The sequence below is a fragment of the Cebus imitator genome, unplaced genomic scaffold (assembly GCF_001604975.1).
Source record: "Cebus imitator isolate Cc_AM_T3 unplaced genomic scaffold, Cebus_imitator-1.0 Scaffold347, whole genome shotgun sequence".
Taxonomy (NCBI): domain Eukaryota; kingdom Metazoa; phylum Chordata; class Mammalia; order Primates; family Cebidae; genus Cebus; species Cebus imitator.
In genome coordinates, this window is record NW_016107662.1 from 985,221 (window position 1) to 1,011,536 (window position 26,316).

Here is a 26,316-nt window from a genome sequence, read left to right on the forward strand (position 1 = left end):
GAAGAGGAGGAAGAGGAGGAAGAAGGAAGAAGAAGAAGAAGAAGAAGAAGAAGAAGAAAGAAGAAGAAGAAGAAATAATAATAATAATAATAATAATAATGCAGGAAAAATCTCATAATGTTTTAAGAAGTTTAAGAATTTGTGTTGGGGCCAGGTGCAGTGGTTCATGCCTATAATCCCAGCACCTTTAGAGGCCAAGGCAGGCAGATCACTTGAGGTCAGGAGTTTGAGACCAACCTGACCAACATGGTGAAATCCCATCTCTTCTAAAAATGCAAAAATTAGCTGGACATGGTGGCAGGTGCCTGTAATCCCATGTACTCAGGAGGTTGACACAGGCCATGGGTTGAAAAACCTTGCCTTAGAGACTCACTGAAGAATGTTAAGAGAGTCAATGCATCTTTGAGGGAAAAGATCTTGCTATATTTTTCTTTCTTTCTTTTTTTTCCTACTTGAGCCACAAGTAGACAACAAGAATTTAAAATGTTGTTAAATGAAATAATGACATTTTACAAAATGGTACTCTATCATGAACTGTTTCAATTTGCTGCACAAATTTGCCGATAGCTTTGAAATAAAATAAGAACCTTTTTTAGATTATATAAAGGAAACTACCCTCTGTATGCAATGTTATAATTTTAACAACTCAATTTGTTTTAGTTAATATTAATTCTATTTTTTTTGGGTTTATTTAAAAGAAAAATAGAAAATATTCAGAATTTACATGTCTATCATCTAGGAAAATGGTATATAATTTTATGAATATAATTTTTTAATGTCAAAAAAACTTACAAATTTATATGCTGTCCGTACAGCAGGGGTTGCTTTGGTCATTGCTGTGTTGAACAGTGCACCTCCTTTCTGCAAAAGAAATACAGAAATGTATTTCCAAAAACTTTTGGCCAAAATGTCCTGAAAACAAAGCATTATAATAAGTGGCATAAAAAAAGCTTTACAGACAACTTAAAGTCCTATGCAAATTATTTCATGTTGAGTGTTTTCAAGTTTCTATGTACTATAATAATTTCAAACAAAATGTACACTTTCCACTTTGTTCTTTAGTTGATATTATACATCACTTAAAAAATCATTTGAAGTTTAGGTAAACATGAGCAATCTGAATATATTTAAAAGTTTAGAAAGAAATACTAGTTTATCAGCTGTTTTAATAGTGGGCAAATAAAGTCTCAATCTATGGGAGAAAGTTTCGTATTTAAAAATCATATTAGCAAAACTATATTACCAGAAATTATAAAATTGCCATCAAATCCTACTAACCCATCTAATTTCTTCTTCTGGAAAATAATAAAAGATGACAGTAAAGTCTTGCTTTTCAAAACAAGCATTTATCTTTGGACCAAGACTTTTCATTTAAAAATTATAGTAATGAGTTTCAACAAACTATAAACATAAAATAAGAATATTTAAAACGTAACAAAATATACAAACACTTCAAATATTTCAAATAAACAGCGTAAGTATAAACAGCATGCTTTTGCTGAACATTTCTCCATTTATATTAGAGTGAAAGAATAACATGTGAAAGCTTATGATTACCTTGACTGTATGCACCCATTGTTGATATGACCTCGGGTTTCCTGGAATATATAAAAATGAGATGCCAGGAATGTTCATCAAAAATAAATCTGTAAACCAAAATTTATCAAGGTCTAGTATTTGCACAATTTTTAGTAGGCAAATATTATATGCAATGTTGTAAAAGAAGCAATAAAAAATGGCATCATAAGAACTAATAAATTGTTCTAATTCTTAGGAATAATTAGCAATTTCAGGAATAACGATCACTTTTTTTCATCCATATATGAAGCTAATGGTATTCAATTTCTTCCACTTTAGCATTAGCCGCAGAGGAGAAAATATAACCAGCCTCTCTTCCGAAATCCAAAATTCTTATGCTTTTTAAACTGATTTTTCCATGTTTTATGTCTATGTTGTTTTGTAAACTTTGCATCCTTTACACAATTAGGTTTATTTTCAAATAATATTTCTTGTACATACAGAAATATTATACTGGTACTTTTAAAAAACTAGAAGAAAACTTAGAAGTGCAAACAACCTTGGCAACAAAAAACATTCTTCTACAACTGCTAAATATTAACAGAGATTAGTAGCTAACTTTATTTTAACGTAAACTTGGAGTTTTAGTTTTGAAAATATTCTCTAGTTGTAAATCTGTAAGTTAGAAAAATATTATGCAAGGATATGTGAAGCAAATGCAGCTTTTAGGCTATAGATTGTCATGATTTAACAGCTCAAGCGCTAACCAAAGTAGTTCTAATAAAATCTGGCAATCAACATATCTGTTTCCAAACTGATAATTTAGTCAATAAGATGCTATCAGAAGGTAAAAAAAAGAAATACAGATACAACTTAGCTAATCTTTCCCATCAAGTGATTTCAGTTAGATTTCAACTACCTTCTTGTTTAAAAGCTTAAATACTCCCTAATTCACAGGGGTAAAAAGTCACAATAAAAAACAAAATCCCAGACCTGGTATGGTGGCTCCCACCTATAGTACCAGCTACTTGAAAGGCTGTGGCTGGGACACTGGTCGAGCCGAGAAGTTCAAACTTGCAGTACACTATGATTATGCCGCTGCACTCCAGCGTGGGAGATAGGGCAAGACCTCATCTTTTTTTTTTTTTTAAAAAGAAAAAAAAAAAAGTCCCAATGGCTACTCAGACACTATTCAGTACAAAGAATCCCTAAAACATAGTGTTCTCCTCTAGTCTGTGGCTGTGGATTTTAAAAGATGTATCACCTTTCTCTTACTAAATAGAGACAAAATGATCTCAACCCCAAAATATCTTTCTACTGTTATCTTTGCACCCTAACCAACATCAGGGAAGAACTGTCAAGCTCTGGATTCACTTCTATATTTAAAATCTTACCCTAATTTAAAAGAAATGTCCATAAACAATTTTTATTCTGAAAAATATCTCTGACTGCTCAGAACACTGCAATGCACCTTTTCCAGAGGATGAAATATGGAGACAAAAAATTTTTTTCTCATCTAGTGAAATAATGAAAGCAAAATATAACTACCTAAAATAACATTAGTAAAAGTAAACTGCACTGTTTAAAAGGTATAAGGTTCATTCAGGTGGTATTTGGCTTGACCAAACTTTTAAAAGTAAATATTTCCCTTGCAAAATAATAAAACATTCCAAGTTATTCTACCAATTTATTTCTTAAGGAGATGTTTTCAAACAACAGAATAAACCGCAGATCTCTCTCCATCCAGATTGTTCATATATGTTTATTTCTGTATTAAAATACTTCTCTATTAAAAATGGTTGAGTGGAAATCACCTATTTAAGATTTGATTATTATTCATAGTATTCTGTAAAGTGTTCTATTTTAATTATTTTCCCAAATGAATGTAAGAAAGCAGAAGAAGAAACACCAGTTTAGCACTCTATAACACTTGTTAATCCAAAAAACAATTTATTTAAACCTCTGAACCACAAAGAAACTGGCTATCATAAAAGTTTCAAACCATTGTAGGAAGGTTAGGGTCTTATTTAGATCTCTGAGGAATAAGAAAGCAAATTTTCAGCCCTGTAGAAGTCATTGAATGTTTTTATCTACATCATTTGAACTGTAGTTTTCTACTGTAAAATAGGCAAACAAGTAGTGGATCAGTTCAATAAGAAAAAAGTGAGCTTTTGAGTCCAATGGACCTATGGTATTCAGGACTACTCTTTCCTTGTAAAGGATATTATTTGGGATGAGGTCCTTAACTTGGCTGAGCCTCAGTTTCTTCATTCATCAAATAAGCATAATAGTCACTGCCCTTCAGGATTATTGTAAGGAGGAAAGATAATGATTAAACAATGTTTAGTATGGTACACAGCATATTGAAGAAATATCATAAGTGATTGTTATTACTATAAATAATTTGGTAAAATAGAAAACTGAGGTTCTAAGATGACATATTATTTATTCATGTTCTCAAGGCTAGCAACTGAAAAAGAGTAAGAATCTAGGATTTCAATTCCTGGTTCACTATTCTTTCAACTCTGAAAAACTGCCTCTAAGACTGCTAAATAAAATATGATTAAAACGTAAGTTATGCAGAGGTTTCTGCTGTATCACACCCAAAGCAATTATATTTGAAAGGGAAAGGGGCTGCTCAAAGCTAATACCCTGAAAAGGAAGGGTAATAGAGAAAACTGCCAGCAATAATCTACAATTTCATAGTATAGGGCAAACCAGAAGTCCCTGGCTTAGATGACAGGAAGACATGGTACAATTTAGGTAGATTCCTATTTTAAAAGTTTTAAGGGCTAATTGTGCCTTTAAGTTTTAGTGCTTTTTGGCCGGGCATGGTGGCTCAAGCCTGTAATCCCAGCACTTTGGGAGGCCGAGGCGGGTGGATCACGAGGTCAAGAGATCGGGACCATCCTGGTCAACATGGTGAAACCCTGTCTCTACTAAAAATACAAAAAATTAGCTGGGCATGGTGGCACGTGCCTGTAATCCCAGCTACTAAGGAGGCTGNGAGAATTGCCTGAACCCAGGAGGTGGAGGTTGCGGTGAGCCGAGATCGTGCCATTGCACTCCAGCCTGGGTAACAAGAGCGAAACTCCGTCTCAAAAAAAATAAATAAATAAATAAAAAATAAAAAATAAAAAAAATAAAAAAATTTAGTGCTTTTATGATTCAAGGTTCTTATTTTCACAAAATTTATAAGAAAGGCACATTATTCTTTAGTAATGTTAGAAAAAAGCTGTTGTTCTTCTAAAAACTAATTTGAATACTAAAGAAATCCCTCAGAATCCTTCTTTCAAAATAACTGGATTATGGTAATAACAAGCATTACTGAACAGAATCTTAACATTATTTTTATTAATGAAACAACTGATTTTCTCACAATAAAGGACAAAATATCTATTTCTCACTTTCTCTTCAAATGTACTTGCTTAAATTCCAGTAATTTGTACTTATGTATCTCAAAATGTAAATGGTTTAAATTGTTCAGCAAGACCAGGAAAACAACACTAAAATTGATATTACCTACCACTTCTTCAAATTCCTTTGATACCTTAGTCAGTAAAACTAATTAAGAATGGAAAAATAAATACAAGAACAAATAAAAGACTCATCAGATTATGTGCATAAACTAAGGAAGAAACACATGCTAGTGATGGAGAGTAACCACACACTCCGCATAAAATCAATCTGAAAATATTTCTCCTTTCAAAAGTTATGTTGATGTAAATTTAAAAACTAATTTCATCTTAAATGAAAACAATTATTTAAAGAAAGAATATGTTCTTAACTACTCAATATTCCTTAGCTGCTTTTTCACAGACCAATATTGTGTTTACTTAAATGCATCCTTTGTTCTACTCCTGTCCCTTTTTATTACCTTTTAAACTCCATAGCTATTCCTCCCTTCACACATTCTTTTTAAGTTAAGTTAAAATTTTCCTTTTAAGTTAAGGTCGAAGGTTTTGCAAGGGTCTCATGAAGGAATAAGGTGTGACATGGATTTCCTTCATTGTCCTGATGAGGGCTCACAGGACAGACACAGTTTTTGACAAAAATGCATGCATTCACAGATTATTTAACCATATAGTTCTAGAGTCAAATGTGAATCTAGGTGTTTCTTATCTGTTTGTTCTACACTATATATTCTTAATCAGAGCCACAATAATTATAAAGCTCCATAATACTCATATTCATTTTATCATAACCATAGGCACTGACAACAAAAATAACATATAAACTACTACTGCAGTGATATATAAAGAGGATAAATAGATGTTTCTCTGAAATTTCCTAATTATTTTTGCTTAAAGGAATATAATTTTTTCTTAGTTTTAATGTTAATTTCTACCACAGTGGTCTTTCTAGGACTTCATGTGTAAAAAATCTATAAAAAATTCAAAAGAGATAAGAATTTTGCTTTGATTCAATCAGAGTAGAAAGGGGTTAACTACTACTCCTGTTTACTGAATATTTTTGCATTAAGAAAATCTATTATTAAAAAGCAATATATTATTATTAAAGCAAGGTCTTCGAAGCCACTTTGAATTCCACACATGTGGAAGTGAGACTGGCCACTACTTGCTGTATGACCTTGAGTGAATTATTGAGCTGAGTAATCAATAAAAATGAGGTAATAAAAGAATCTCCTAGGGTGTTGTGAGGATTAAATGAGATAATAGTTGCAGAGCTCTTGGGAGAGTTTGTCACATATTAGTGTTCAGTAAATATTAGCAATTGTATTACTATTATTATGAGAGAAACAAAGTTAGATCAGTTTACTTCTTTGAAGAACAGGTTAATTTCATGACATTGATATGTTTTTCTTTCTCACAAGGGTTGCGTGAAAGACAAATGTTTGGAACTGACCTCTAAGAACCATTTTGGAAAAACACACACACACACACACACACACACACACACCCCCTAGAGAGATGGATATTTTCTAATTAATAGTTAGAACACTACTAATTTTTATTATACTAGTCATCTTTTTATTTCAAATCCTAATATACTTTGCTTTATTTTCATCTACAAAAGAAGTCTATGTATCTCTAAAATAACATAAAATAGAATAATTTAAAAATATGCTTGATAGGCACAAATTTCTAAGGAACTTTCTTGCTGTACTCACTGGAATTAGTATTTGTCAAATTAGGCTTTCCTTTTAGATAAGTATTGGCTCTCTCAAATTAAAATAAGAGTTCAAAACCTTTTCATTTTAATAAAGAACCACAAAGTAGTGGGCATTAACTTGTATTACAAATGCAGAAGTTTCTAAGTTAGATACTAATCGGTAATCATATGTTCCTCTACTTTTTTAAACAGTAAGGCTTTTCATGAAAAATTTTAGTGAGCCTTACCACCAGAAAAGCCACCTATCTCTACTCTCTTACGGAGGTACCTGGAGCAATGGTTAAGACTACAGAATTTAACTGTACAAAAGGATCATGGTTCCAGCTCCTTATTGTCACAAAATGTCATCTTCAATTCTATAAAAGCTACTAGCCCCACGGGTCATAAAGATAATGAGACAGCAGTTATGTAAATACTGAATAGATGCCTCAAGCAACTTGTCCATGAGCTGACAATATTTTTGCTTGTCTGAGCTGAGAAGTAAAAAAGTGTTATTTTAACACAAAAGTTCCATTGAAGCTAAATTTTTACCCATGAACTGAGGGAAGCAAGGAGCTGAATGATTCCACATTCAGCTTATTTGCTGAGTCAAGCAAACTAACTTTTCCCCAAGCTAAACGCTTTCAATGAAATGAAATACATCAGATAAAGGTCCACAGCTACTGAGTTCATTTGTACCTCCTTTAATGAACCAATTATCTCAATGGTTTCTATATTTTAATGGAAAACATGAATCTTAAGAATAAAGTTAAATTCTGTGAAATGTATAGATGAATATCTGTTACTTGTTGTCTTTTCATGTTTCATTTCTCAATTCCAGCAACTATTTACACAAGACTGAAAATGTTTTTCTCAAAATAAATATACAAAGAAGTTTATACAATTGCTTATTATACCAGGTCAAAAATTAACACACTAAGATATAGAATACAGGGATTTTTGTTTATTTAGTATACCTAGTATTTAGAGCAGTGCCTAGTACATTGTAAGCACTCAGCAAATACTCAATGAATGAACAGGACACTTCCAGTACTCAAGCAAAATGCTCTGCAAGTCAAGACTATGTATGACAACTGTGCAAAAATATCAGTTTGTAAATTATGAATTGCCTAGATAATTATAACATTATTTGGACATTTACATTAGAAGGATTAATTATATTTATGGAATGTTAAATTGGAAACTTTCCTCCTGTGGTGATGTATAAAGTAAAAAAGGTAAAGACATCTGCACAGTAATACAGTTACTTAAATATGTAGAAATAATTTTGGTGTTCAGATCTTTCTTTTTGGATTGTGTTATCAATCATAACTTCAGTTCTTTAATTCATACTCAGTAATAACCATCATTAGTAGTTTTCTAGCAGAGAACACTACTATTCAAAAGGAAAGGCAGGAAGATATGAGTTGACTGGATTTCTGTATTACTAATTTCCAGTAATATTAAGAGATTATTCAGGCCAACAGCTACCAATTCATGAGGCCAACTTAATGCCTTGAGTAACAGATATCTGGCAAAATAAGCTAGTATCATAACTTTTATAAGATGATAAAATGCATTTAAGATATTACATATTTAGGAGAAAATAATAGTTTATGAAATAGATTTTATCAGACACAAGTGCAAAAACTGAGATAATTGTTATTTAGAAAATGGATAATCATATTATAACTAGTCTTTACCTCCACAAAAGCCACCTGAAGTGATCTCTTCTTCAAATACGTCAGAGAAACCCCTTCCTGTGTTTAGTTTTGCCAGTCGACCATCGATAAACTAAAATTTAAAAGTGTTAAATAAAATGTATCAAATAAAATGTTACCAAGTAAAATGTTAATTTGACATTTATTTTATAAGATTAAATATTTACTTGCATCAAAAACATTAATAGCAGACTTGTATAAATTACACATATATATGGCGTATATACACACACAAACACACATGGAAATTCTCAAACAATGCAAAGAACAGGTGCTCAGTAAACAGCAGCTATTTAATTAAATCGCAAATGTACAGCAAAGACTCTAATTCTAACTGATTTGCAAAAAATTGCAAAGTGCAGTAGTAAAGATCATAGGCTCTGGACAGGTTGCTCAATGTACAATCTCTGCAGAGGGGTTTGTACAAAGATACTGTTGCCCTGCCAAGCCATTTACCCATGGGGCTGTATCCTGTCCAGCCAGCCCTGTTTTCTCAGAAGGAAAACACCTCATGGTGTTGCTGCAAACAACAAATTAGATTAACCGAGGAAATGTGACATGGCCGATATCCTTGAGATGTTCGACATTACTGTTTTTCAGCTTCTTAACTTCATTCAGTAAAATAAAACACTACTTGTCTAAACTATTATGTTCTAAAGCATAATGGAGAACCAAATAATTTTAATTATTTATAATAAAATCAACACAACTTTCAAAGTTCCTGGCATACATGCTCACTAAATAAGAATTAGGACTGTTAACTTAAATACAGTTGAGGTAAATGCATGTTGACTTGACATACATGAAAATACTTTAGGCAATATTTTTCCGTGTTCTTAAAAAAGAGGTGGGGGGCATGGGAGACTGAAACTATCAAAAGCACCCAAAGATCTTTTTCAAAATGCAGAGATCCAGATACCCTGGAGACTATCTTCTGTCACCTGTTCTGCTCTATTCCTTACCTGTTCGAACATACACAGTATATCAGACTCTCACGGTATTAATACTGCATTTGAAAAGTATTCTGGGTATTTTTATATGACCAACCCAAGGTGAAAATCAATGTCATACACACAAACACGCACACACACACAAACAAACAAACATATAAATACATGTATTACTAGCACTTGGTTACCTGTTGTGATTTGTAGCACTTAAGAATTTGATACGTTGTGGTTTACTCCATCCATAACGATGATGAAATATCTTTAAGCCTCCCTTGCTTAAGAGGCAGGGGATAACATAAGCAAGATTTATATGCCTTTTGCAAGGAGGACTTGAAGATTTGAGGATTAAAATGTTCAGTTTCATCCAAAAACTAATCCTGACTGTAATTTTTACTCCAGAAATTTAAATTTTACCTGAACTAAAATAAAGTAGCTGGTCTTAAAAAACAAATCTCATATTCTTCCCTGGTTTTCTATTTGAATGGTTAATGAACAAAACTAATTGAGACAAGTTGTATAGAACAATATAATATTCCTCAGGCAGCAATTTAAGATAATTAATAGGCCGGGCATGGTGGCTCACTTTGGGAGGCTGAGGCGGTGGGGGTGGGGTGGGGTGGTGGATCATGAGGTCAAGAAATCGAGACCATCCTGTACAACATGGTGAAATCTCATCTCTACTGAAAAATACAAANAAAAAAAAAAAAAAAAAAAAAAAAAGCTGGGTCTCATGGCATATGCCTATAGTCCCAGCTACTCAGGAGGCTGAGGCAGAAGAATCGCTTGAACCCAGGAGGTGGTGGTTGCAGTGAATGAAGATTTCACACTACACTCCAGCCCAGTGACAGAAGAAGACTCCATTTCAAAAAAGAAAAAAAAGATAATTAATAGCAGTAAGTTGCACCAGTTATAAGACTTTGAGTCAATAATCTTACAGAAAAAAAAAAGAAAGAATAAAAAATGAATAAACAGAGCCCTGTTCAAGATGTGATTTATACAGACCAATGAAACACAATAGAGATCCCTGAAATAAAGCTACACATCTACAACCAATTGTTCTTTAACAAAATTGACAAAATAAATAATGGGGAAAGATACCCTATGCAATATATGTGCCAGGAAAACTAGCTAACCATATGCAGAAGAATGAAACTGGACTCTTACATCTCAAGACAAAATAAATAAATAAATTTCAAGATGAATTAAAGACTTAAATGTAAGACCTCAAACTAAAAGAAAATCTTTCTTCCTAGAAGAAAACCTAGGAAATACCCTTCTAGACATTGTCCTAGGCAAATAACTTACGCTTAAGTCTTCAAAAGTAAATGTAACAAAACCAAAAATTGAAAATTGAGGCCCAGTTAAACCAAAGAGCTACTGCACAGCAAAAGAAACTATCAACAGAATGAACAGACAACCTATAAAATGGGACAAAATATTGGCAAAATATGCATCCAACAAAGGACTAATATCCAGAATCTATAAGAAACTTAAACAAGAAAAAAAATCACTCCATTAAAAATTAGACAAAGGACATGAACAGACACTTCTCAAAAGAAGATATAAGTGGTCAAGAAACATATGAAAGAATGCTCAACATCAGTAACCATCAGAGAGATGCAAATCAAAACCACAAAAGACACCACCTCACAACAGTCAGAATGACTATTATTAAAAAGTCAAAAAGTAACAGATGCTAACGAGTTTGCAGAGAGAGGGAACACTTACACACTGAGAGAGTGCCAAATAGCTCAGGTCCTGTGAAAAGCGGTTTGGAAATTTCTCAAAGAACTAAAAATAGAATTACCATTTGATCCAGTAATCCCCTTATTGGGTATATAGCCAAAGGAAAATAAATCAGTTTACCAAAAAGACAGCTGCATTTATAGGCTTATTACAGCACTATTCATGTAACAAAGACATGGATTCAATCCAGGTGTGTTTTAACAGCTGACTGAATAAAGAAAATATGGTACATATATACCATGGAATACTGTGCAGACATAAAAAAGAATGAAATCATGTCCTTTGCAGCTGATAAATTATGCTGGAGGCCATTATCTTAAGCAAATTCATACAGAAATAAAACCAAATATTGCAAGTTTTCACTTAAAGGTGGGAAGTAGATAGACTTCCGCCAAGATGGCCGAATAGGAACAGCTCCAGAGCGCAGTTCGCAGTGAGAGAGACACAGAAAGTAAATGATACCCGCATTTCCAACTGAGGTACCAGGTTCATTTCAATGGGACTGCCTGGACAGTGGGTGTAGCCCAAGGAGGGCAAACCAAGGCAGGGAAGGGCGCTCCCCCACCAGGGAAGTGCAAATGGACGGAGGATAGGGGACTTTACCCTCTCAGAACTCCAGTTCGGATACTGCGCATATCCCACGGCCATTGCAACCCACAGTCCAGGAGAATGCTGCCAGGCTGAAAGGCACCATGAGTTACCAACACAGATCAGAGCAACAGCTCCAGCTGGCCTGGTGCCACAAGTTCTCAGCACAGATGTGGGTGGAAATTTTGACCAGCTCTGAGAGTGCCTGTGGGATGATTCTACCAGGAAGAGGGAGAGATGAAAACAGGGAGACAGGTGATATGGCTTGGCAGGTCCCATCCCCAAAAAGACCAGCAAACTGAAGTACTCTTGCTTGAGAGTTTCGCAGCCAGCACATCAGTCCAAGCTCCACTCAGACAATCGAGTTTGGTGGGAGGAAGGGCATCCACCATTGCAAAGGCAGGTCTAATCTCACCTGTGTGAGATTAGAAAGGCCAGAGGAAGCCTACACAGCAGCGGGGCTGAGTCCGATGCAGCCCAGCAGTGCCTCTGCAGGCAGACAAGGGACAGACTGCCTCCTCAAGCGGTTCCCTGACCCCTGAATAACCAAAAAAATGCCTCATAAATAAGAGCTAAAGCTGACACCTGGCAGGCAACTATCTGGGATGAAATTACCAGAGGAAAGATCAGGCAGCAACCTTCACTGCTTTATAACCCCCGTGGGTGATTTCCAGGCAAGCAAGGGCTGGAGTGGACCTCCAGCAGTCCTACAGCAGAGGGGCCTGTTAGAAGGAAAACTGAAAAAAACAAAAGAAATCACATCAACATCGACAAAAAATGTCCACTCAGAGACCCCATCCAAAATCAGCAACTTCAAAGATCAAAGGTAGAGAAACCCACAAAGATAAGAAGAAGCCAGCACAAAAAGGATGAAATCAAAAAGACCACAATGCCTCTCCTCCTCCAAGGGATCAAAACTTCTCACCAGCAAGGGAACAAAACAGGATGGAGAAATAGTTTGAGAACTGACAGAAGTAGGCTTCAGAAGACGTGTAGTAACAAACTTCTCTGAGCTAAAGGAACATGTTCTAATCCAATGCAAAGAAACTAAAAACCTTGAAAAGAGGTTAGATGAAATGCTAACTAGAATAACCAGCTTAGAGAAGAAGATAAATGACTTGATGTAGCTGAAGAACACAGCAGGAGAACTTTGTGAAGCATACACAAGTTTAAATAGCTCAATTGATCAAGCAGAAGAAACTATATTAGGGATTGAAGATCAACTCAATGAAATAAAACAAGAAGGCAAGATTAGAGAAAAAAGAGTGAAAAGAAATAAAGCCTCCAAGAAAGGGATTATGTGAAAAGACCTAATCTACGCTTCATCGGTGTACCTGAATGTGATGGGGAGAATGAATCCAACCTGGAAAACACTCTTCAGGATATTATTCAGGAGAACTTCCCCAACCTAGCAAGGCAGGCCAACATTCCAATCAGGAAATACAAAAAACACCACAAAGATATTCCTCAAGAAGAGCAACACAAGGCACATAGTTGTCAGATTCACCAGGGTTGAATAAAGGAAAAAATGCTAAACGCAGTCAGAGAGAAAGGTGGGTCACCCACAAAGGGAAGTCCAACAGACTCATAGCAAATCTCTTGACAGAAACCCTATAAGCCAGAAGAGACTGGGGGCCAATATTCAACATCCATAAAGAAAACAACTTTCAACCCAGAATTTCATATCCAGCCAAACTAAGCTTCATAAGTGAAGGAGAAATAAAATCCTTTATGGACAAGCAAATGCTGAGAGATTTCATTGCCACCAGACCTGCCTTATAAGAGATCATGAAGGAAGCATTAAACGTAGAAAGGAACAACCAGTATCAGCCACTGCAAAAACTTACCAAATGGTAAAGACTAATGATGCAATAAAGAAACTGTGTCAACTAATGGGTAAAACAACCAGCCACTAACAAAATGGCAGGATCAAATTCACACATAACAATATTAACATTAAATGTAAATGGTCTAAATGCCCCAGGCAAAAGACAAAGACTGGCAAACTGGATAAAAAGCCAAGACCCATTGGTGTGCTGTCTTCAGGAGACCCATCTCACATGCAGACACACATAGACTCAAAATAAAGGTATGGAGGAAGATTTACCAAGCAAATGGAGAGAGGAAAAAAAAAAAAGCAGGGATTGCAATCCTAGTCTCTGATAAAATAGACTTTAAACCAACAAAGATCAAAAGTGACAAAGAAGGGCATTACATAATGGTAAAAGGATCAATGCAACAAGAAGAGCTAACTATCCTAAATATATATGCACCCAATACAGGAACACCCAGATACACCCAGATCTGGTTGGATTCAAAGCAAGTTCTTGATGACCTACAAAGAGACTTAGGCTACCACACAATAATAATGGAAGACTTCCAACACTCCACTGTCAATATCAGACAGATCAACAAGATAGAAAATCAACAAGGATATCCAGGACTTGAAAGCAGATCTGGACCAAGCAGACCTAATAGACATCTACAAAACTCTATATCCCAAATCCACAGAATATACATCCTTTTCAGCACCACATCACGCTTACTCTAAAACTGTCCATATAATTAGAAGTTAATCACTCCTCGGCAAAAGCAAAAGAAAGGAAATCATAACAAACAGTCTCTTAGACCACAGTGTAATCAAGCTAGAACTGAAGATTAAGAAACTCACTCAAACCTGCACAACTACATGGAAGCTGAATAACGTTTTCTTGAATGATGACTGCATAAACAATGAAATGAAGGCAGAAATAAAGATGTTCTTTGAAACCAATGAGAACAAAGATACAACATGCCAGAATCTCAGGGACACATTTAAAGCAGCGTCTAGAGGGAAATTTATAGCACTAAATACCCACATGAGAAGCAAGGAAAAATCTCAAATTGACACCCTATCATCAAAATTTAAAGAGCTAGAGAAGCAAGATAAAAAAAAAACTCAAAAGCTAGCAGAAGATAAGAAATAACTAAGATCAGAGCAGAACTGAAGGAGATAGAGACACAACCCTTCAAAAAATCGACAACTCCAGCAGCTGGTTTTTTGAAAAGATCAACAAACAAAATAGCCAAACTAAACAAAACAAAACAAAACAAAACACAAAAAACAACAACCACCACCACAACAACCAAAAAAAACAGAGAAGAATTGAATAAATGCAATAAAAAAGAATAAAGGGGATATCACCACCAATTCCACAGGAATACCAACTACCATCAGAGATTACTACAAACAACTCTATGCATATAAATCAGTAAGTATGGAAGAAATGGATAAATTCCTGGACACTTACACCCAACCAAGCCTAAACCTGGAAGAAGTTAAAACCACAAAAAGATCAGTAACAAGGGCTGAAGTTGAGGCAGCAATTAATAGCCCACCAACCAAAAAAAGTCCAGGTCCAGACAGGTTCACAGTTGAATTCTACCAGATGTACAAAAAGGAGTTGGTACCATTTCTTCTGAAATTCTTCCAAACAATACAAAAAGAGGGAATCCTCCCTGATTCATTTTATGAGACCAACATTATCCTGATACCAAAATCTGGCAGAGACACAATCAAAAAAGAAAACTTTGGGCCTATATCCATGATGAACATCAATGCAAAAATCTTCAATAAAATACTGGCAAACCAAATGCAACAGCCCATCAAAAAGCTTATACACCACGATCAACTAGGCTTCATCCTGGGGATGCAAGGCTGGTTCAACATAAGCAAATCTATAAACGTAATCCATTACGTAAACAGAACCAAAGACAAAAACCACATTATTATCTCAATAGATGCAGAGAAGGCCTTTGACAAAATTCAACAGCCCTTTATGATAAAAACCCTCAATAAACTAGGTATCAATGAAACATATCTCGAAATAACAAAATCTATTAATGACAAACCCACAGCCAATATCATACTGAACTGGCAAAAAGTGGAAGCATTCCCTTTGAAAACTTGCACTAGACAAGGATACCCTCTCTTATCACTCCTATTCAATACAGCATTGGAAGTTCTAGCCAGGGCAATCAGACAAGAAAAGAAAGAAAAAAAAAAAGGTGTTCAACTAGGAAAAGAGGAAGTCAAATTGTCTCTATTTGCACATGACATGATTTATTTAGAAGACCTTATTGTCTTAGCCCCAAATCTCCTTAAGCTGATAAGCAACTTCAGTAAAGTCTCAGGATACAAAATCAATGTGCAGAAATCACAAGCATTTCTATACACCAATAACAGACAAACAGAGAACCAAATCATGAGTGAACTCCCATTCACAATTGCTACAAAGAGAATAAAATACCTAGGAATACAACTAACAAAGGATGTAAAGGCCCTCTTCAAGGAGAACTACAAACCACTGCTCAAGGAAATAAGAGAGGACACAAACAGATGGAAAAACATTCCAAGCTCATGGTTAGGAAGAATCAGTATCGTGAAAATGGCCATAATGCCTGAAGTAATTTATGGATTCAATGCTATCCCCATCAAGCTACCGTTGACCTTCTTCACAGAACTGGAAAAAAAACACTTTAAACTTCATATGGAACCCAAAGAGAGCCTGCATAGCCAAGACCATCCTAAGTAAAAAGAACAAAGCTGGAGGCATCACACAACCTGACTTCAAACTATATTACAAGGCTACAGTAATCAAAACAGCATGGTACTGGTAACAAAACAGAGATATAGACCAGTGGAACGTAACAGAGGCCTCGGAAGCAACATGATACATCTGCAACCATCTGATCTTGGACAAACCTGACAAAAGCAAGCAATGGGGAAAGGAATTCCTGTTTAATAAATGGTATTGGGAAAACTGCCTAGCCATGTGCAGAAAGCTGAAACTGGACCCCTTCCTGACACCTTACACTAAAATTAACTCCAGATGGATTAAAGATTTAAACATAAGATCTAACACCATAAAAACCCTAGAAGAAAACCTAGGTAATACCATTCAAGATATAGGCATAGGCAAAGACTTCATGACTAAAACACCAGAAGTGGTGACAACAAAAGCCAAAATAGACAAATGGGATCTAATTAAACTTAAGAGTTTCTGCAGAACAAAAGAAACAATCATTAGAGTGAACTGGCAACCAACAGAATGGGAAAAAGTTTTTGCAATCTACCTATCTGACAAAGGGCTAATTTGCAGAATCTACAAAGAACTAAAGCAGATTTACAAGAAAACCAACCAACCAACCCATTCAAAAGTGGGCGAAGCATATGAACAGACACTTCTCCAAAGAAGACATTTATGAGACCAACAAACATATGAAAAAAAGTTCATGATCACTGATCACTGGAGAAATGCAAATCAAACCACATTGGGATACCATCTCATGCCAGTTAGAATGGTGATCATTAAAAAATCTGGAGACAACAGATGCTGGAGAGGATATGGAGAAATAGGAACACTTTTACACTGCTGGTGGGAGTGTAAATTAGTTCAACCATTGTGGAAGACAGTGTGGAGATTCCTCAAGGATCTAGACATAGAAATTCCATTTGACCCAGCAATCCCATTACTGGGTATATACCCAAAGGAGTATAAATCATTCTATCATAAAGACACACACATACATATGTTCATTGCGGAACTTTACAATAGCAAAGACCTGGAATCAACCCAAATGCCCATCAATGATAGACTGAACAAAGAAAATGTGGCACATATACACCATGGAATACTATACAGCCACAAAAAACGATGAGCTCATGTCTTTTTTAGGGACGTGGATGAATCTGGAAACCATCATTCTCAGCAAACTGACAAAAGAACAGAAAACCAAACACTGCATGTTCTCACTCATAGGCGGGTATTGAACAGGGAGAACACATGGGCACAGGGAGGGGTAAATCACACACTGGGGTAGGGGGTGGGGAGCTAGGGGAGGGACAGCGGGGGGAGGGGAGGGAAGGTTGGGGAGGTTTAACACTGGGAGAAATGCCTGATGTAGGTGACGGGGGGATGGAGACAGCAAACCACCATGGCATGTGTGTACCTATGCAACAATCATGTACATGTTCCCCAGAACTTAAAGTATAATTTTTTTAAAAAAAGAGTAAACTGAAACAAGATGAAAAAAAAAAAGTGGGAAGTAAACACTGGATATACACGGACACAAAGATGGGAACAATAACCACTGGAGATTCCAAAAGTGGGGAAGGTTTGGAGAGGGGCAAAGGTTGAAAAACTACCTATTGGTTACTATGTTCACTATCTGGGATACAGGATTATTAGAAGCCCAAACCTCAGTCTCATGCAACTTACCCATGTAACAAACCCACATGTGTACCTCTGAATCTAAAAGAATGAATGAATGCATGCATGCATGAATGAGTGAATGAAAACAACCCTTAATGTAAAAAATGTGGTTTAATCATCTTTTTATCATCATCTATTGCTTTTCAGTAAATTGTGGTAAGACAGGTTTAAATAAACATAGCCTAAAAGAATGGAATCTTAGAATTTTTTAGAGCATGAGTTGCTCTCACAAAACTCGGAAGTATTTGAGGACAAGGACCATACATAACCCATTTTCACATCTTCATTATGCTTGGTATACAAAAGGTTTCCTATAGTATAAATTAACATGGAGTGTGGAATATAAAGAGGCCTGCATCACAACTCTGCCACTTACTAGCTTTATGATCTTGGGCCACTTGTCACCTCTAAGACTATTTCTCCTTCTGTAAAATGGGAGTAATAAAAAGGCCTTATGGGGTATTGTGAGAGCTAATTAAAATAATATGAAGTGTCTGCACTGTGTACACTTAATAAATGCCAAACAATAAAGTCTGCTTTCTCAAGTACCACCACCTTTTCTATCTCTGTCAAATTTTTGTGAGCTTCCCGAGGGAAGAAACACTCTTTCTCATGTATGCATCTTTAATAACTGGCAAATTGCCTGCCATAAAGTTTGAACTGAATAAATGTTGTGGAAAGACTCAAATACACTTTAACAATGCTGAAGTTCACGTACTTTTACCTAATTTTAAAGTTAAATAATTACAATGTATAGAATATATTCATTTCATTCTATCTTGAGATCACGCTAGGAACTTACAATGTTGGTGACTTTGCTATATATAATGATAATTTTTAAATAAGATGGTTTAAAATGCATGCAAAATTTGACTTGCACACATTTGCAACACAGTATTATAAATCAAAGTGATCTAATTTGATAAGACTAGGCATCATTTTTTGAAAAAAATAAAGTGAAAGCAAAATGATTAAGTGAAAGTACATTACTGGCAAGTATAATAAACTAAGACATCCTTTTAAAGGACTTAATTTGCTTTTAAAGATGAAGACTAGAAGGCTTGCTAAAAGGTTTTCATTTTTGTGTTTACTGGAAATAATCCATCCATTTTAAAAATAAGTGGAACAGTTCAAGTCTAAAAAGCGATAAATCCCAAAACTATTTACTGATTATGCATTTTTTAGTATGAGTAACTACTTTGTGTTACAAACCTAGTGATTTGAGCCAATAGAAATTAATCACCCAGTAAAATTACACGGGTTATCACTGACTTTGCAAACAATCCTGTCAGTGACAGACACCAATGCACACAATGAATGAAAATGTTTGTTCTTATAATAAAAGATTGATTTAATGCATATACATAAACATATTATATATAGATGCATATGAATAGACACCCAGGAACAAACTGAAAAGTGTTATTAATGGAGAAGAATGCTGAATTTAACAGTTTTTCAAACACCTTTTTCTATTTTTATTCAGTAACAGCTATTTTCCCCCCAAGTAGAGCTGTTTCATAGTTACACCATTTTAATTACTCTGGAGTATTTCATAGTAATTAAAGATATAAGAATATTTTTAGTTACTGATACAGAGAAATAATTTTGAACTAATAAAAAAATAATCTCTGTTGAAAAAGCTATGACTCTATAATGTGCTATCACATGTTGCCTGATAAATAGTTACTTATATCATTTAGTAAACAAGTATCTGTAGGTAATTGGAAGACATAAGTTTTGAAAGAATTTGTTTGTTATAAATAATGACAACATTGTTAATAACAAAAGTGACACAGGTATAACATAAAGTTAGGTTGCAAGTCGATTTTTAAAAGAATATAAGAATTTGCTTTAAGATGATTCTTTTATGTAAATCTTAACATTTTTCTTTTTATTTCAAAAGAAAAAAATCTAGATCTAAAGATGTTAATTAATCACACCAAAACATAAATAACATAAATTCATCAATGGTATCCCATAGTACAGATTCCATAGTTTTATTATAAATTACAAATAGATAACATTGATTTAAATAATAATATATGTAATTCTCAAGATCAATGATATTATTCCCTCAATCATCAACAACTGCCAAGAACCAGATTTTGTTAAACCTTATGACATGATCTTTTTTGCTTTTGGAGATGTCAAGGATTTTAGGAGTTATGAGCCAGCAGGATCCATGGACAAAAACCAATTTACATGTTACATAACACCAGAGGCCACCCCCAGGTTTTCAATCAGGGTTCCCTTACATCAAAATGATATATACAAAATCATTAATTAGTCCAGTCCATTATCTTGTAGGAATGCCTCTCAGGGTGAGGGCAATCAAGTTTGCAGGTTTCCTTTAAACCTTGCTTATGACATGATCTTAAAGAGCTGACAGGTTACAAGATAAATATTTTCAAATAGCAAAACTGCTTCTGGCTCTTCTTTTCGATATGGATGTCACTGAGGTTTTTAAAAGTGTTGTTAACTTCAAATAGCTACCTAATAGGACATTGAGTCAATTTAAAGAAATTATCTGTTGCTTTAAACACATTTCAATAAGTAATATTGTTAAATGAAAATTAACATTCACCATTCAAATTTATTTTTTAAAATACAATTAAATATAAAATTAATGTTTCAAATATGTAATATAAAAAATAGACTCCACAGGAAGCTTCTTTCCAAAAAACATAAAGAATATGTTTTGATCAAAGTCACAGATTACACTTTAATATATTTGCTGGTAAACTGGTAGGAATGTTTATGTCCTCTAAGAGATAAACTGTAGGCCTTTTACAGTTCTTTAATTATTTACCAGTGTATTTCCAGCATTTAATCTAGAGATCCTAAAAGAATTTATGCTATTATCAGTGTTCTAATTCCCTTATTGGTTGAGACATATGTTATATAAATATTTAATTGCAATCAATCCATCAAAACTCTATGACAATAATTGATTTTCAGGATTGTAATATCATTTTAAAAGAATTATTTGATTTTCTGTTTTAAAAAAAACTTATAAAAAAGATTCTGGTAGGGAGATGGGGCGGTGAACAGTCCTCTGCCAAGCTGAGGAAGTAGCAAGATTCGGTGTTGTTTTTTGTGCTAACATGGCAGTCCGGTTACTGAAGCAAAGCTGCAGAAACACTGAAGCAACACAATAAACAAATCTACACACCCAAATTCCTTCTCCAGCCTGGAGGAGATGTTACCATAGCTCAGAAATTTATCTCACATTAGAAACCCTTCTTAGGTACAAAGATAAGAGATAACTAAGAAAGTCTTGAGAGCTAGAGAAAAATAGTTTTAAAAATCAATCAGCAATTTAAGGAAAAAAATTAAATATAGTAAAAAATTGCTTTCAAAAATATATTAATTTCTTATGAATCTTTAAAATTTGCCTTTCTATATAATGCTGTGGGCTAAAAATTTAATAAGTAGTCTAATTTAAATATTTCTTCTTATAAATGTTCAGTAAACCTTGACAGGTTAGTGAAACCTATACTGAAGTGTTACAATAAATTACATCAACAGATATTTATAGACACCTGCTAAATGCAAGGCATTCAGTTAGTAGCTATATATAAATACAAACTGTCTATAACAAGTTGGAATAAGCAAGGTAGGTCAGCTCAAACCAAGAAATTTAAGTATGTGAAAGAATAGAAATAAATTGTTATTTTTATGCCATTAGGTGACAACTATCAGACTCCAGTATACTAAATTCGATTACTGTGGTATCATGAACAGGAAAATACTATAAAGATTATTAAGAGCCCATTGAGTGCAATGTATTATTAGAACTAATAACCTAAAATAACAATAATAAGACAACAATACTACTTTCAAGGATATGTCAATTGACATTAAATAATTTGCTAAAGAATTTAGTCTGCTGAACTTTATGATCACCAGACCAAAAGAATCAACTAATTATATTATTCAGTGAATAACTGAATGTATGCTATATTCCAGGCAGTTTTCTAGATACCTGAAATACAGGAATGAATGAAGCAGCAAAGATCCAAGCCCTTGTGATGCTTAAACATCTAGTAGAGATAGGGGAAGAATTATAGCATGAAATAAGAAACGATAAATGATGTATATAGTATGTGAGAAGGTGATGAGTGTTAGAGAATAAGATAGACTTGCATAAGGGAAGTTAGGAAATCTCAGGCAAGAAACTTTTCATTTTAAATAGTGTGGTCAGCGTAGGTCTCATGAAAACAGCATTTAAGCCAAGTCTTGAAAGCTATGAGGAGGTTTAATGGGGGAAGAGGATTCCGGGCAGAGGGAATAGCTAGAGTAAATACCCACACTGAAGTAGGAAGTGGCACATATTCAGTAGGACTGCGGGGAGCTCCAAATATCAGGAGAAAATCTCCCCAGCCATAATGACTATTCTCACTCTAAATTTATAAACTTCAACCTCCAACAGGATTCGAATAGCAAGCAATTTCATTTTACTTTGCAGTCATTTCATTCACTCTCCCTATCCACTTCACAATGTCCTATCTTCTTTCTCCTTAAACATTTAACGACCTCCCCTATTCTCTCTCAGTTTATGATCTTGCTTCTTAATTTCACCAAAGAAGAGAAAACTGAAGTAATTAAAAGAGAAATTCTACAAGTTCAAAGTCACACATTTACCTACCTCCTCCATCTGTGCTCACAGACTGCCTTTTCTTCTGTTATGAATAAATTGTGCTCCTTGAAAAGACTAACTTCTCTAACAACTTTTCCTTCTCTCTTCTGAATATAGTTTTCTTTCTAGATCTTCCCAACAGCATATAAGCATGTTATTTCTTCTCTTGACCCCACTTTTGTATTCTTAACAGTAAAATTCAAATGAGCTGTCAGTACTTTGTGTCCATGTCCTCTCCTTTCATGCTTCAATCACAATTTCTACCTCACCACTTCAGCAAAATTGCTCTTGCTAAAGTCATCATATATCCATGGTTACTAAATCCAGTAATCAATTTCAGGTCTTTGTTTTAATTAGCCTGTCACGAGCATTTGAGTGTTGATCGCTCCCTTTTTGGTATTCTTGTTGGCTGCCAATATAAAGTACTTTTCTGATTTCTGTCCTACCTAATTAGTCATCCACTCTTTCATGGTCTCCATTGCTATTGCCCTCTTATGCTACTTCCTTATTTCTATTTCTACTTATTCCTTTGGTAGTCTCACCTAATCTACAGGCGGATGGCTTTAAACACTACCTATATGCTGAATACTCTGAAATTTGTATCTCCAGTCCAGTTTTCTCCTCTCCTCCTTTATCCATCCACTTGCCTAACCAATATCCTGCTTGCATCTCTAATAAACATCTTGATTTAAAATGTGTGAAAATCAACTCCTGTTCTTGCCAAAATCATCATCGGCCCACAATCTTCTCCATCTCAGTTTTAATTGAGACAAGTACTTCCTTCCAGTTTCTCAGATAAGACAACATGGAATCCATGACTCTGCTTTCTCTCACCTTTATATGAAATCCTTGAGAATACCCATTGGCTTTATTTATAAAATAAACCCATATTCTGACCAGATCTCATCATATCTTCCATCAACAGTTCCACACTGCCATCAGTTTCTCACCTAGATGATAGCAATAGCCTTCTAAATCTTCTTTCTCTCTGTTTTCACTTTTGGACACCTCACAGGATACTGCTGAAATGACATATATTCCAGGAAATCTACATTGACTATATTATTTTAAATTACATCCTAACCTCACTTCTGGTAGTCCCCATTTAACATCTCCTGTTCTATTTACTTTCCCATAGTACTTCTGACCTTTGAAGATCTACATTATTTATTAAATTATAATTTGCTATTAGAAATAAAAGCTTCAAAAAGACAGAAATTGTTTTCTTCTTTATTCTCTGATGTAGCTTATACAAAACACTGCTTATTATATAATGGATACAGACATATCCCATTTTATTGAACTTCACTTCACTGTACTTCGAAGACAGCTTATACAAATTGAAGGTTTATGGCAACCCTCCATTTAGCAAGTCTATCAGTGCCATTTTCCTAATAGCTTCTGCTTACTTTGTATCCCTGTGTCATATCTTGGTAACTGAGAATATTTCAAGCTTTTTCATTATAATTATATAATTATATGATTATATGATTATAGTTGTTATGGTGATCTGTGACCAGTGATCTCTGATGTTACTATTGCAATTGCCTTAGGGTACCAGGAAACACCCCTATACAAGTCAGCAAGCTTAATTGATAAATGCTGTGTGTGTCCTGACTGCTCCACTGAGTGGCCATTCTCCCATTTATCTCGCTCTCCTCAGGCTTCCCTATTCCCTAATTAATAACCTTACAATGGCCTCTACGCATCCAAGTAAAAAAGCTAAAAAGTGATGAAGCTTGTGAGGAAGACATGTCGAAAACTGAGACAGCCTGAAAGCCTGGCCACTTGCATCAAGCAGTTAAGATAAGTTGTGGATGCAAGGGAAAAGTTCTTGAAGGAAATGCAAAGTGCTACTGCAGTGTACACACAAATGACAAAATGAAACAGCCTTACTTCTGAGATGGAGAACGTCTGAGTGGCCCTGATAGAAATATCAAACCAGCCATGACACCCCACTTAGCCAAAGCCTAATCCAGAGCAAGGTCCTAACTCTCTTCAGTTCTGTGAAGAGTGAGAGATGTGACAATGCTGTAGGAGAAAATTATGAAGTTAACAGACATTGGTTCATGAGGTTTAAGGAAAGAAGCCATCTCTACAGATAAAAGTAGATGGTAAAGCAGAAGAAGCTGTAGCAAGTTATCCAAAAGATCTAGCTAAGATCATTAAAGAAAGTAGCTAGACTGAACAACACATTTCCCAGTGAAGACGAAACAACATTCTATTGGAAGAAGATATCATCCAGGGCATTCACAGTGAGAAAGGAGAAGTTAATACCTGGCTTCACGGCTTCAAAGCTTCAAAGGACACGCCAGCTCTTGTTAGGGGATAGTGCAGCTGGTGAAATACATGCATGAAGGAACATTCAATGTGATTGCATATTGCATTAGAATAGGAGATTGGGCAAGGATTTGAAGCCCAGAGAGAGACCAAGTATCTTCCATAGTGTGATACTCTAAGAAAGTGGCAGGACCAGGATACAAACCCATATCTATCAGATTGTAAGCCAATACTCTTAACAGGGGAACAGACATGCCACTAGTGACACTCAATGGTGTGACCAAGAACTCAAAGCCAAAGAACGAATATGGCATATTTAACTGAAATCTTAATTTTATTTTAATATGAATGTAAGAAGAGGGTAATACAACTAGTATTTAAAATGTTTTCACTTTAAAATAAACACTGCTATGTTGTGGCTTGGAAAAGAATTGACTGCGCTGGGGAATGTAAAAGGGAGAGAGGATATTCAAAGCACAGAAAACAAGAACAACAAGCATATGTGCATTTCTTCATTCATTTATTCCTAGAGGGACAGTAAATCATAATGACTAATGACATAAATAAAGACAGAAATAGTGACAGTAAATAAAGATCAGAACAGAGCTAAATGAAATAGAAACTAGAAAAGCAATAGAAAAGATCAACGAAACTAAACATCAGATTCTGAAAAGTTAAATTCCTGGAAAAGGTGGTAGAAAAGTCTGACAAACCTTTAGCTAGTCTAACTAAAGAAAAAATAAAAAAGCCTTAAATAAGTAAAATTGGAAATGGAAGGACACAGTTCAACTGATACTACAGAAACATAAAGAATCATAAGAGTCTACTATAATCAACAATAATAGACCAACAAATTGAATAACCTAGAAGAAATGAATAAAGTCCTAGGAACATACAATCTATCAAAACTTAATTATGAATTAACAAAATATCTGATCAGACCAATAATAAATAAGAAAATTGAATCAGCAGTCAAAATCCTCCATCAAAGAAAAGCCCCAGACCTGATGACTCCACTGCTGAATTCTAACAAACATTTAAAGGGTAGCAATCCATTAACTCTTAAAAACAATGACAACAACAACAAAAACTGAGGAGGGGAGAATATTTCCAAAGTTTTTTTATGTGGTCAGCATTTCTCTGATACCAAAGTCAGACAAGGACACTACCAAAAAAAAAAAAAGAGAGAGAGAGAGAGAGAGAAAAAGACATCCAATATCCCTTGAACACAGATGCAAAAATGCTCAACAAACTACTAGCAAACCAAATTCAACAGTATTCTAAAAGGATCATCCACCATGATCAAGTGAGATTTATCAGTGGAATGCAAGGATAGTTCTACATTCACAAATCAATAAATGTGATATATCACATGAACAGAAAATGGGCAAAAACCCTATGAACATAACAACAGACACAGAAAGGCATTTAACACAAATCAACACTCATGATGAAAACACTTGACAAATTAGGTATAAAAGTAATTATCTCACTACAATAAAAAG

General features: G+C 34.7%; 1 protein-coding gene across 4 annotated transcripts in view; it reads right to left on the reverse strand.

Moving 5' to 3' along the window:
- DENND1B (DENN domain containing 1B) overlaps nucleotides 1-26,316 on the reverse strand; it is a 276,363-nt gene that overhangs the window by 39,907 nt on the left and 210,140 nt on the right. For 3 of the 4 annotated variants that reach the window (XM_017506062.2, XM_017506061.2, XM_017506058.2), the window contains 3 exons: nucleotides 8,334-8,424; nucleotides 1,558-1,598; nucleotides 793-861 (listed from right to left, as the gene is read on the reverse strand). In XM_017506062.2, the coding sequence (XP_017361551.1) occupies nucleotides 793-861; nucleotides 1,558-1,598; nucleotides 8,334-8,424 (201 nt within the window). Of the gene's footprint in view, nucleotides 1-792; nucleotides 862-1,557; nucleotides 1,599-8,322; nucleotides 8,425-26,316 lie in introns of those variants that run through there. The other variant, XM_037730476.1, reaches the window with a different exon arrangement.